The 14,178-nt window shown below is 37.8% G+C and overlaps 1 protein-coding gene across 16 annotated transcripts in view; it reads right to left on the reverse strand.

Moving 5' to 3' along the window:
* Positions 1 to 14,178, reverse strand: part of POGZ (pogo transposable element derived with ZNF domain) — a 60,470-nt gene that overhangs the window by 38,926 nt on the left and 7,366 nt on the right. For 2 of the 16 annotated variants that reach the window (XM_072644812.1, XM_072644811.1), the window contains exons 1-3: positions 3,548 to 8,185; positions 1,056 to 1,180; positions 1 to 159 (exon numbers count right to left, since the gene is read on the reverse strand). In XM_072644812.1, coding sequence (XP_072500913.1) covers positions 1 to 159; positions 1,056 to 1,180; positions 3,548 to 3,657 — 394 coding nt within the window. In that variant the 5' untranslated portion in view covers positions 3,658 to 8,185. Of the gene's footprint in view, positions 160 to 768; positions 895 to 1,055; positions 1,181 to 3,547; positions 8,187 to 14,178 lie in introns of those variants that run through there. The other 14 variants (XM_072644815.1, XM_072644816.1, XM_072644824.1 and 11 more) reach the window with 12 other exon arrangements.

Here is a 14,178-nt window from a genome sequence, read left to right on the forward strand (position 1 = left end):
CATTGTTATTGGCAATTAGTGTGACAAGCGTCTTCTTGGCACTGTCGCTGTTCTGTACTCCGCTGCTACTAACGGTGGTGGATGTAGAGAGGTGCCCACCAACAGAAGCATGGGCAACGATGGGCACTGGAGCTGAGACTGGCTGCAGGCTCACAGAAACTGTGGGAAGGGGAGGTACAGTCACTTGGAGACATATGACCCAGGGACAGAAGACAAAGAAGGAACCTTCCCTTGCCTTTTCTTTTCTACCTCTGTGGAGTTGCCTGCTTTCTGGATGACTGAATCCTCAGATTACTCTTCTTCCTACTTGTCCCTAATTCTTCCACTTAGACACAATCAATTCTTCCCTTTTTTGTGTGCTGAGTCTGCTGGTTAAGTTAGATGACTTATCCACTGTACCAGGTAGGTATTGAACTTTGTGTTCTATGTAGCACCAAGCAGACAGGGCTCAAAAAAGTTCTATTAACATCACTGCTACTGGTTTCATAATCATGATGATACAATGCTGAACTCAGATTAGGCCAAAAGCATCTCTTTAAAAAAAGTCATCAGAGCCACTAGTTATGCTTTAACAAAGAGAAAATACATCATCCAAGTGCCAGGGTAGTCCAAAGTGTGATCCTGAAACATGACCTTCTACTATCTATTCCCTGAGACAGTGCAGAACAAAAAGCTGATAAGCCCAGACTTGTAACTGCTACAGAAGTGAAAACATGATGTAATGTGTAGTTTTCACAGAGAGGTACAACTAAATAAGCCTACAGGCACCTGCGTTTGGATTAGGCATATAAATGTGCACAGCATCACCACCACTTTGTACTCTGGCTCTTATCAACCTCACAGCACCTCTGAGGTAAATGTGATTTTCTTAGAAAAATTAGGAAATGGATCCACCTGTAGGACAAAAGATAAAAAGGAAAATGGCACTCACTGCCACAATAAGACATTGCTGCATACTTCAATTTCTCCACCATTTCATTCTCTCAAACAGAAATGCTATGTAGGTCAACGAATAAGACAATTTAAATGTGAGCTTTCTCTGACAAGCTTGTTACCTGTAGCTGTTTTATCCACTGAATTATAATCTTCTACCACAGAATCCTCAATCACATCACTGATCTTCTGCCATGGCTCCAGTTCCTCTTCCTCACATTCCATAAACAGGTCGGTATCTGCCATGCTAAATGAGAATTAAGGAGATGAAAAGGTTATCATAGTTTGGAGTAAAAAGTCAGAATATATAATCATATTCTTGGATCCACTGGTAAAATACCCAGATTTCCAGTATTCCGGAATTATAATCATCCTGTTGTCTAAAGATGTGTCTCTATAATATGTATACATGTGTATATGCAGACCTGATACATACACATGTATATTTATAACCATATATATTAAAAATTCCATACTAGGAATAATTTTATTGATATCTTTTGTTTTACATCACTCCCTTCCAAATGCATTCTCCTCCCACCCCTCTTCCCCAGTCATTTCCTGTATTAAAGAACAAAAATCTCAGAGAAAAAAAATGCAGTTCAGCAAAACCAGTCAAATAGGTCAACAAAGTCTAATGGCATATATAATATTTTGCACCCACAGTCCTTCCACTTCTGCAAAGAAGGCAAGGACTTGCATTCTTTCATTACAAATAACAATGAAAAAGGCACTTAGACTGACATACGTCTGAGAACCAAATCACTTAATCTTTCAACAAGACTGACAATCTTCTAAGACTATAAGTTGCTGAGTAACTACTTGCAAGGGCAGATAGTTTGTCCTTACTGAGAGGTCCCTAAATCAAAGAAAATCATAAGACCCAATCTAAATAAAGAAAATACTCAAAGAAATTGGTTCTCTTTTCTCTATATTTTCATTTGGTGACTGAATCAACTCCCTAGGGTTCAATTATCTGTTACAGATGATTTCCCTGATAGACGTATTCAGCCCTAGACTCTCTCCTGAGAGTCACACATTATGAACTTACTGCCGAACATCTGCAACTAGATGTAAGCATCTGTAGACATCTCAAACTCAAGATGTCCAAAGCAAAACCAATTTTTGATTATCTTTTCCCCAAAATCCACCCCTCTCCTGTATTTTCCTATTACTGACAAGGGCAACCATCTTTCTAATCACCCAGGTTTTCCAACATCAGTATCAACTTGGGATCCTCACTATCAAATCCCTTCTCATATCTAATCAAACCTTGTTCCCCACAGAATTTCTCCTATGTGGCACCTTCTCTACACTCACAGAGGCCCTTCTCTAGTTCATACTCTTGGTTGCTTCTAGCCTAGATTATTCCAATAGCCTTCTAATGAGTCTCCCTGCTTTAAGTCTCTTGCCACTGCAATCTATCCTTTATAGGGCTACCAAAGTCATTTTCCTAATGAGTAGTGTCTGATAAGTCACCCACCCCCTATTCCATTAAGTCTAGTGACTCCCTATTACTTTTAGAATCAAATATACCCTCTTCTTCTTTGAACTGAAAGTTCTTCTCAGCCTGGCCCCTACCTTTCTGTTCTTCTTACACACTATTCCCTTCCACACACTTTACAGATCAGTCATATTGGCCTTCTAGCTATTCCTCATATACCACAACACTATCTCCATTCTCCACTGATTGACCTTGTGCCTGAAATGCTCTCCCTACTTATATCTATCTCTTCTATTCACCTAGATTCAGGACTCAGTTCTGTACCATCTTTCTCAATCTCCCAGCTGCTTAATGCCTTCCCCTTGTATTTACTTTGTATGTATATTTTATATACATGTATATACTATGTATGTATATATGGGGTCTCCCACATGAGAATGTAAGCTCCTCAAAGGCAGGTACTGGCTTGGCTTTTTCTTTGTATCCCCACAACTTAGCAGTATGGTCTTTAGTGCTTCCTAAACGCTTGCTGGTGAATTAACATGTCTCAGAGGGGAAGATTCCATGGGACTGATGAACATCATTGATTGCTTCTATTTAAAAAAAAAAAGAAAACCAAGAAAATAACTACAACAACTGGCCTATCCTCAACAAAAACAGGAGAAAGACACAGGCAAGCTTTCACAGTTCTATAGTAGACCATATCTTTATAGTCACACAACTAGGAAAGAAGATTCTAATGCACTGTGACTACTGATTTGACAAAAAAAAACAAAAAACAACAAACATTTAAATCAGCAAAACCTAAAAACTGCTTTAAAATGTCACTTAAGACATTTAACCAATATACAGCCATGTGAAAAAAAGGTCAATGATGGAGACAACTTTTTCCAAAGCTGACATCAAATGAAGGTGTAAAACAATAAACAGTCTCACCTATGTTTTTTTCAAGCATCTAAATTTCAAGTGTCTAAGTGTCACAGTCTAAATTAAAGAAAGTTGACCCATCTACTGGTTAAAAGGCCAGCCTATTCACACGTTAATACAGTAATTGTATAAGGCCAAGATGTTACACAGACTTCTTAGTGAGATCCACAATAATGTGAAAGAGATTGGTCTAAATATTCGCATTGAAAAACAATGTAAATCAAAGATGAATACTACTCATACCATGATATACAGTTAGGCATCCTTGGTGTGTATATCCATTGTCCACTGTAAATTAACAAGGAGATGAATTTAGAAATTAAAAAATGAGAAGAAAGATTTGGATTGATCATACATAGGAAACTACACAGTGCTTTTAATCATCCAATAATGCTCAACACCACAAATCTGACAAAGAAGCATACGTAATATAACAATAGTGACAATTCTGCTAAGAGACTTTTAGTGTTAAGTCCATTCACTTTTTGAAAATCTCAAATTATTAGGAAGTTTCCCTCTGTTAGTTATTTCTTATTTATTCTGTATATAGCTTGTTTTGTATATATTTGTTTGAATGTTGTCTTTCTTCAGTGTTAGATTGTAAGTTCCTTAAGATCAGGGACTGTCTTTTGCCTTTTTGTATCCCCAATGCCTAACATATAGCATGCAGCTAATAAACAAACTTTATTGATTGATAATATTGACCTGAAGTCTGCCTGTCTAAAAACGTCACCCCTTATTCTAGCATCTGGGTCAAAGCAGAATATGTTTAATCCTTCTTCCACATGTCAGCATTCCAAATATGTGAAGAGAATAAGTAAACACTCCCAAATCTTCTTTTCGTCAAATAAACATACCTAATTCTTTCAATCAGTACTTTCACAGCAAGGTCTCCAAGTGCTCTTATTATCTTGGTCCATTTCCTCTAGATGTTCTTCAGATTATCAACATCCTTCTCAAAATGTGGTTCCTATACCTAAACTAGATACTGCAAAGCACAAACCAAAAGGAATACCTCCTCTAATACATCAAATAAGTATCATCCAGTCGCTACCTGAAGACCTCCACCATCTACCCATACAATCCTTTATACTTAAGGATAGTTCTCTTTCTTAGATGTCTTCCCTTAGATCAAGTTTAAATTTGCTCCATTTGTAACTTTCTACTTCTTACTTCTGCTTCTAGTTCTGTCCTCTGGATGCAAAAAGAACAAAATTCATGTTCATGAAGCGAGAAATTCCTCTCTCTAATCATAATCTTTAATCATTTTATCTTTTTTTTCTGCTTTCTGATTCCTAATCTTGTTCTCCATTTTCACTATGACCTCTCCCTCAGTTCTTTCCCAGGCCACCAACCCCTATGCTATCTACATTCCCCTTCCTTTCCTATCTTGACCCCTTGATAAACCAGTTCTACTTTACATTATTTTTTATCTACATTTGAGTTAATTGCCCTTGTATCCTATATCAGATGATGATGTCCACCATCTAATGCCTTTGCTACTACATTAGAGCTGGAGAACCTCAAAATTGCTGGATCCTATCCTACTCACCACACATCAGCTATCCTAAACCTTTTTATCCCCAAAGACTCCCATGGCATCCTCTTTCCAAACTCTCTCAGCTGAGGATATTGCCTAACTTTACTAAAAAAAATTGAGACCATTTACTCTATACCCCCTCTTCTCCCATCACTTAATCATTGTCCCCCACTATCCCTTCCTTTACCCTTGTCTTAAACAAAAAGGGGACTGGCTTTTCTCTTTGCTAAGACAAATTCCTCTGCATGCACCCTTGATCCTCTTCTTTCCTATCTTTTCCAGCATCTAACATCCTCATTCTCACTAATTTTCAGTCTCTCCCTATTAGTTTCCCTGTTGCCTACAAACACACCCATGCCTCCCTTGGCCTTAAACAAGACAAAAACATCCCAACCCTCACCTGCTCTGTCCATTCCAGCTAACTTACTATCTCTCCTCCCTTTCATATCTAAATTCCTTGAGAAAATCTACAAAGCGCCTCCACCTCCTTTCCTTGAATTTTCTTCTAAACTTTAGCTTCCAATATCATCATTTAACTAAAACTGCTCTCTCCAAAGTTCCCAATGATGTCTTAACTGCCAAATCAAATGGACTTTTCTCATTCTTGATGCTTTTTGACATCTCCAAAGCTTCTAGCACTGTTGACCCCGCTCCTGTCCTAAGCAGTCTCTCTTCTCTGGTTTTTAGAATTTTTTTGTAACTACGCTCTCTCCTGGTTCTCTGCATACCTAACCATTCCTCAATCTCCTTTGCTGATTTTTCTAGGTCAAACCTACTCGTTATGAGTATCCCCATGACCAAGGCTCTCTGCAGATGATTCTCACATCTATTTATCTAATCATCTAGATTTATCTAATATCTAGAGCCCTAACCTCTCATGAATTCCATTCTCATATCACTATATGATATGCCTACTGACCATCTCAAAATGTATCTACTGTAGTCATGTCCAAAAGAGGACTCATTATTCCTCAACAGACTTAAGCCTCTCTTCCAATTCTGTTAATGGAGAGGATACCACCATCCCTCTAGTCATGCAGGCTTACTACCTAAGTGTCAGCCTAGACTCCTTACTCAGACTTACATGACATATCCAATCTGTCGCCAAGTCCTATAATTTATACCTTCCCAGCATCTCTCATAAATATCTTTTCTCCATTCAGAGTTATCACACTGGTGCAGTGCAGTGTCTCATTACCTCACACCTGGACTATTCATTACAATAGCTTTCTGACTGGTCTTCCTGCCTGCCTTCCCCCCTTTATTTCAGTTCAGCCTCCAAAATGATCTTCCTAAAGTGCACTTATGACTGTATCACACTCTCTTCACATTCAATAAATTCTAGTGGTTCCTTATCACCTAGAAGAACAAATTTAAAACCCAGTGTTTGGTTTTTAAAGCCTCTTACAACCTGACCCTTTCTTGTCTATGTAGTCTTATACTTTATTCTCATCTATGTATCCTCTGAACCAGTCACTTTGGACACCTTGCTTTTTTTTTTTTTTTTTTTTTTTGCAGGACACTACATTTTCTTGCTTTGTAGCTATCCACCATGCCTGCAATGCTCTCCCTCCTCACCTTTGCCTCCTGGTTCAAGACTGAGCTTAAATCTTTGGCCAGAATCCTTTATCAATCTCCCTTACTACTACTATTGCCACCCTTCTATGATTGCCTTCTATTTACACTGTATCTATACATCTTGCAGGCACAAGTGGTTGCATGTTGTCTCCCTCATTAGAACATGATGAGCTCCTTTGAGGGGAGAGGCTATGTTTTTGCCTTTCTTTGTGTCCCCATTGCTTATCAAAGTCCCTGGCACATAATAAGGACTTAATAAATGCTTGATGACTAACTTTTGAGACTGTCCAAAGTCACATCCCAGCAAGTCCAAGACTATCTACTATTCTGCCTGTCTTATTTATCCACACTGTATGTGAACAGAAATTTGATACAACAGATTTTATTATTACTAAGCTTCAATAATTAATACCAACTGTGGACTAATATTTGTAGAGCATTTTCACAAATTTTTTTTTTTAATCTTGACCAGCTGCATGCAAATATTCAGAACATGAGTTCAGTAAGCTGGAAAGGTCTCATTTCTGAAAGGCCAGAATTCAGTTCTATTTGATTAGAAACCTTAGTCTTTCAGCAAGTCACTACTATGCAAATTTGTATGGCCCTCCCCAAAGTTTGAACCAGAAGTCCAATCTCAATCATTCATACTGTTTTAAATGTGTCTCTGCTTTTTAACCTTTGTATCCTCAGCACCTAGGACAGTACCTTGACCACCATAAACAGTTTAAAAATGTTTATTTTATTGAATCTGCATTATCACAAGAGAATGCTTGGCTTCTTTGTTTTTTTTTCTTAAGACAGCATGAATAAGAACATGCTCAAATTTTCTTTAAATGGAAATAATTAAATTTGACCATCCTACATTCAGAGTGGCTCTTTTAAAAGAAAGGGCTGAAAAGTGATAGATTTTTTTTTTTAAATGAAAGGTATTGGGTCTCAACAACTAGAGAAGGGCCAGTCCATTATGGTAACAATGTAATGCGGTATTATGTGTATAACACAAGGAAAGACAAATAGAAGAATTCAGAGGAACCCAGGAAGATCTGCATAAAAAGTGATGTAGAGTGAAAAAAGTAGAGCCCCAAAACCCATACACAACAACTACAATATAAATGTCAGTAGAGAAACAGCAAAACTCTGGTCAACTGTACTGTTCTTTTGGTATTATTCTGTTGAAGCTAAAAGACTAACTTTTTTTCAGGAAGTATATTTTCATAGAAGGGTTAGTACAGGTGTTTTGTTGGGAAAGTGCAAAAGATAAATTGATGTGTCTTTAAAAAGATGTCAAGGGGATCTTTGTGTCCCATTACTATTTCTTAACCTTAAACATGAGAAATAAGTGAAGCAGCAATGCTAAAACACAGCGCTTACAATCAAAGGATCACAATTCAACTTAGAGGAAAATCATCTGTATTTTCCTAAGGACCCAAGATATGGAACCAACCATGGTCATAATATCACAGACTTAGAGCTGGAAAGTACCTTATAGATCCATTGATCCAAAACCCCTCATTTTACAGATGAGGAAAACAGGTCCAGAGAGTTTAAGTGATTTGGCCAAGATCACACAGATCATAAATGGCAAAGCTGGAATCTAGACAAATATCCTCACACTCTTAATCTATCATTTCTTATGTGACATGCTAGCTCTCATATAAAAATATGAATCACCATGCACTACTGAAATCCACATTATCCAAAACCTTCATTTTAGCCATTGGTTTCAAGGTTTTACTTATTCACCAAACCATTCCCATAACTGTTGACAATGTACAAAAATAAATGGGATCGCAAAGATGATGGAGGGAAAGCAGAGACCTGCTTGAGCTCTTCCCTCAAATGCCTGCACATATCTGTAAAAAATGACTCTACCCAAATTCTAGAGCTGCAGGACACACAAAGTGACAGAGTGAGGGAAATCTCTAGCCCAGGACAGCCTGGAAGATCAAGAGGAAGCGTCTGTTCCACCAAGCTGGGAGCTGGGTAAAGCACAGTCTGGGGTGGACTGTGCCAGGACAGACAAGGTAGGAGCAGGCCTCAGGGGACTAAACTGCTGGCAGCTGTGGCAGTTTCCAGACTTCTCAACCCACAAATGCCAAAGACAGCATAGAAAGTCAGTAGGAAAACTCTGTCAGACCTGATTGGTGGAGGGGTGTGGTCTGGTTCGGATTTGGTCCCAGCCCTTGGGCAGAGGAGGAGGCTGTGCAGGCAGGAGCAGCTTCTGGAAGCTCTGGACCCACAGACAATGGAGGATGGAGCAGCTGATACAAAATTCCTGAAGCCTGTGACAGTACACCCACCCCCACCCCTAACAGAAACAGAGTCCTACCTTAACAAAGAGTTAGCAAGTCAAGTATTTGACTGGGAAGATGAACAAACAGAGGAAAAAAGTCAGACTATAGAATCTTATTTTGGTGACAATGAAGAACAAAACATACAACCAGAGGATAACAAAGTCAAAGCTTCTACATCAAAAGCCTCCAAGAAAAATATGAATTAGGCCATGGAAAAGTCCAAAAAGGATTTTGAAAATCAAGTAAGAGAAGTAGAGGAAAAATTAGGAAGAGAAATGAGAGTAATGCAAGAAAATCATGAAAAACAAGTTAACGGCTTGCTAAAGGAGACCCTCCCCCCAAATACTGAAAAAAATAACACTTTAAAAACAGACTAATCCAAATGGAAAAAGAGGTCCAAAAAGTCAATGAGGAGAAGAATGCTTTAAAAAGCAGGACTGGCCAAATGGAAAAGGAGGTCCAAAAGCTCACTGAAGAAAATAATTCCTTCAAAATTAGAATGGAGCAGATGGAAGCCAAAGACTTTATGAGAAATCAAAAAATTATAAAACAGAACCAAAATAATGAAAAAATAGAAGACAATGTGAAATATCTCACTGAAAAAACAACTGACCTGGAAAATAGATCCAGAAGAGATCAAAAAAATTATTGGACTACCTGAAATCCATGATAAAAAAAGAGCCTAGACATCATCTTTCACGAAATTATCAAGGAAAACTGCTCTGATATTCTAGAACCATAGAAATTGAAAGAATCCACTGATCACCTCCAGAAAGAGATCCTAAAAGGAAAACTCCAAGGAACAGTAGCCAAATTCCAGACTTCCCAGGACAAGGAGAAAATATTACAAGCAGCCAGAAAGAAACAATTTAAATATTGTGGAAATACAATCAGAATAACACAAGATCTAGCAGCTCCTACGTTAAGGGACTGAAGGGCTTGGAATATGATATTCCAAAGGGCAGAGGAGCAAGGATTAAAACCAAGAATCACCTACCTAGCAATACTGAGTATCATACCCCAGGGGAAAAAAATGGATCAATGAAATAGAGCACTTTCAAGCATTCTTGCTGAAAAGACCAGAGCTGAATAGAAAATCTGACTTTCAGATACAAGAATCAAGAGAAGTAAGAAAAGGTAAACAAGAAAGAGACATCATAAGAGACTTATTAAAGTTGAACTATTTACTTTTCCACATGGAAAGATGATATTTCTAACTCATGAGACCTTGCTTTAGTATTAGGGTAGTTGGAGGAAATGTCGAGATAGACAGACAGACAGATAGATAGATAGATAGATAGATAGATAGATAGACAGACAGACAGATAGACAGACAGATGGCAAAGGGTGAGTTGAATATGAAGGGATGATATGTAAAAAAATAAAATTAAGGGGTGAGAGAGGAACATATTGGGAGAAGGAGAAAGGGAGAGACAGAATGGAGTAAATTATCTCACATAAAAGAGGCATGAAAAAGGTTTCACGATGGAGGGGAAGAGAGGGGAGGTAAAAAGAAATGTGTGAACCTTATTCTCATCATATCTGGCTTAAGGAGGGAATAACATATACACTCAACTGGGTATCTTATCTACAGGAAAGTAAGAGGAAAGGGGATAAAAGATAAGGGGATAAGGGAAGGGGATGACAGAAAGGAAGGCAAACTGGAGAAGGGGCTAGTCAGAAGCAAATGCCAGTGAAAAGTGATAGGGTCAGTTTTGAAAAGAGAATTAGAGGGGGGCGGGATAGGATGGAGATACAGTCTTTCACAGCATAACGATTATGGAAGTGTTTTGCATAATTACACATGTATAACCTATACTGAATTGCTTGCCTTCTCAATGAGGGAGGATGGGGAGCAAAGAAGGAAGAGAATTTGGAACTCAAAAGTTTTAAAAACAAATGTTAAAAGTTGTTTGTATATGCAACTGGAAAATAAGATATATAGGCAATAGGGTATAGAAATCTATTCTGCCCTACAAGAAAGTAAAGAGGAAGGGAATAAGAGGGGGGGAGGGCGGGGAGATAAAAGGGAGGGCAGACTGGAGGGGAAGGGGTAATCAGAATGCATGCCATATCAGGGTGGGGGAAAGAGATGGGGAGAAAATCTGGAACTCAAAATCTTGGGTAAATGACTATTTAAAACTAAAAATAAATAAACTTAAAAACAAATAAATGGAATCAATTTTTCATCTCTCACTATTCCTGCCATAAGGCTGGAAAGACGATGAAATTAATTCATATACTAGAACAGTTGTCCCCAAATTTTTATCATATACCACTATTGATAAAAAGTTTTAAACTTGTACTCCCAATGTATTCATTTACTTATTTACAAAGTTTCACGTTACTACTGTATTATTAGGTACAAGATAAAACTTACACACAAAAAAGAAATATGTTAAAAGGAGATAAAGATGAAATAATATTTGATCCTAGAGCCATTAGAGAGTCACTGGAGTTAACTGAGTAGGGAAATTATATCGTCAGACCTGTAATTTAGGAAAACCACTTTGGCAGATGTGTGGAGGATAAACTGAAAGAGAGAGAGATTTAAGGCAGAAAAACCAATTAAGAGGCTATTGCAATAGTTCAGGCAAGAGATAACAGGGTGTGAACTAGGTTAGTGGCTCTGTGAGTAGAGGAATGGGGACAAATAGAAGAAACTTGGAAGCAGAAATAAGATTTAGAAACGAAATGGAGAGATTACATTGTGAATGTAGGTAAGGAAGGATTGATGCCTTCAACAACAATAATGAACTTTATATGGGGAGTGGATTTGGGGAAAAGAAAATGTAATGAGATGTGATGCAGATTAGTCTCCATCCATGCTTTCTCACCCATTTGGTGCCACCTACAAGAAAAATAGTACAGGTGGGAGGAGGGGAGAAGGCTCTTATTTACCAGTTATTCTTTTACAGAGTGCTCACCTTCCTGAAGTCACTAAGGTGATCTAAGAGGCAGATGTTTCCAATGTACCTGTTAGCTGTTGATAGTGGGAGTGGGGCAGCAGTTAGCTAATAGCTACACTGATGAGCTGATGGCTCTTATGGCTGGGAAGGCAGGGACCTTGCACAGTAAAGGAAGACAATGAAATAATGTTGGGAGAAAAGTTGGTTAAATGTTGGTTATATTAGAAACAAATCTCATGATGACTATTTTGGGAAGAAAGGGATTCAACCTATCTCCCTATGCTCAGATTGGTTGATTAACCTGTAGGGTCAGACCACAGTTCTCGATTTAGAGGCCATGGCATTAGGAAATTACTTTTGGAATTTTGTCTTTATTCAGTTTGGGAACTTACTTTTGAATAAAACTTCAGACAAAAGTATAAATTTCAGAAAACGAGAAAACAAATAGTACAGACAACCACATATCAGGCCATGAGGGAAATCTACATGGGAAGTAAAGAGAAATGAGGGCAAAATACATTCTGCTATGTAAACATACCACAAAGTAGTAAAAGGATATGAGCAGTCCCCCCCTCCCAAGCTTATAAATTTTAAGAATTCTATGATTTAGAGTTGCTAGAGCCCATCTAGTCTAATCCTCTTATTTTACAAATGAGGAAACAGATTAAGGGAGCTAAATTGCTTGCCCAACATCACAAAGGTAAATAGTAAAGGGGGATTAGAATCCAGGCCCTTTGATATTAAATCCAGCGTGCCTCCACTATACCAAGCTTACTCCTACCAAGTAAAGTTTAAACTCCTCCATTTAGCATTTAAGGCCTTTCTATACTTTAGCAATGTACTATCTTTTCAGTAACATCTTATTATTCCCCTGTGTAAATTCTATGTTGCAGTCAAAAATACACCCTCTGCTCTCAAACACTCATCAGGCTGCCATACCTGGAAGGCCCTTACTCTATGTACCCAGTCAAGTCTTGCCCATCATTTAACTCAAACATTCCCCCTCTATGATGCCCTTTCTGATCCCTAGTGGGAAACAGCCCTTCTCCTCAGAATTCTATAAATAATCATGTGAACACATGCCCTAAATAGTTAAGAGAAATGCAAATTAAAACAGCCCTGAGGTTTTACTTCAAACTCCAAATTGGCAAAGAAAACAAAAAATAAGAACAGTCAATATTAGTTTAACTTTTCTGGATATTAATTTGTAATTATGCAATAAGAGTGACTTAAAACTGTTCATACTCTTTGACCCAGCAAATCCACTACTGGTCATGTATGTTAGAGAGGTCAAAGGTAGAAACACAGAGCAATACTTTCTGTGATAGCCAAAAACTAGGGGGGGCGAGTAGGTTCCCACTAATTGGTGAATGGATAATTAAACTGTGGTTTATAAATTTAATGAAATATTATTCTACAATAAATTTTGAATGAAGAATTCAAAGAAATGTGGGAAAATTTGTATGAACTAATTGCTAAGTGAAATAAGCAGATCCCAAAGATTAATGTAAATTAAAAGATCACAAAAAGAAAGCTAAACTTGGAGTAACTGTAAAAGCAATGATGTTCTGGGAGAACATAATGAAATATAGGTGCCTGCAGAAGCAGGGAACGACTGAAGCAGAATGCTAGAACTCTCAGATACAGTTGGGCTGTTTGTAGAATTGTCTTTCTTAGTTACAAAGTGGAGTTCAATCCAGAGAGCAGGGGTATTTCCAGAAATGACTGAGATTCAAAACAAAAGGTATCAATAAAATTTTTAAAAATTTTACAACATATCTTTACATTTTGATATGTTTAAAGCATCATTAGACATTTTTTAAAATGAAAAATGGCAGTGATTACCAAAATAAAACCAATAAATGAAGGAGGACAGGAGAGGGATATGCATTACATTAAAGCTACGGTAAGATATTATTTTCCATAACATTCCCATTTTACTGCATAACCTTTAAATTATTAATAGATTTTTGGTTATACATCACTTTCCTTCCTGAATATATCCCTCTCCTCTCATTCAGCAAACCATTCCTTGTAACAAAGATCACCAAAGAGAAGCAGCTGCCTTAGGGCAAAGCCAACTGAAAAATCATCCCCATTGGACAGGATGCACTGTGAGAACACAGCTATACTCCCCAGTCTCAGCAAGAGGAAAGGGAGGTATATTCTCTCCTCTTCTCTGAGGCTGAGCTTGGTCACTCTAACTACAGCATTAGGTTTCAGGTTTCTGTTCTTTCCATTTACATTGTTGTGTAGTCTTTGTGTATATTGTTTTCTGAGATCGGTTTATTTCACTCTGCAGCATCCTTCTCTGAATTCTTCCTGTTTGTTGTTTTTATGCAGTAATATTCCACCCACAAGCTTCATATTTCAGTAAAGATGCTATTAAAAAAATTTCAGTCAAGTCAAATGTTGCTTCCCCTCCCCCCATTTTGGGTGCACCCGAGGGTTTAAGGATCTGTGATTTCACTTGTTTATGGCACTTCTTCCCAGGAAGAAACTCCATCCACCAATACACATTGATATAACAGCTCAGCAACTTCAAATCTTAAA

This window comes from Notamacropus eugenii, chromosome 2 (genome assembly GCF_028372415.1).
Source record: "Notamacropus eugenii isolate mMacEug1 chromosome 2, mMacEug1.pri_v2, whole genome shotgun sequence".
NCBI classification, from domain to species: domain Eukaryota; kingdom Metazoa; phylum Chordata; class Mammalia; order Diprotodontia; family Macropodidae; genus Notamacropus; species Notamacropus eugenii.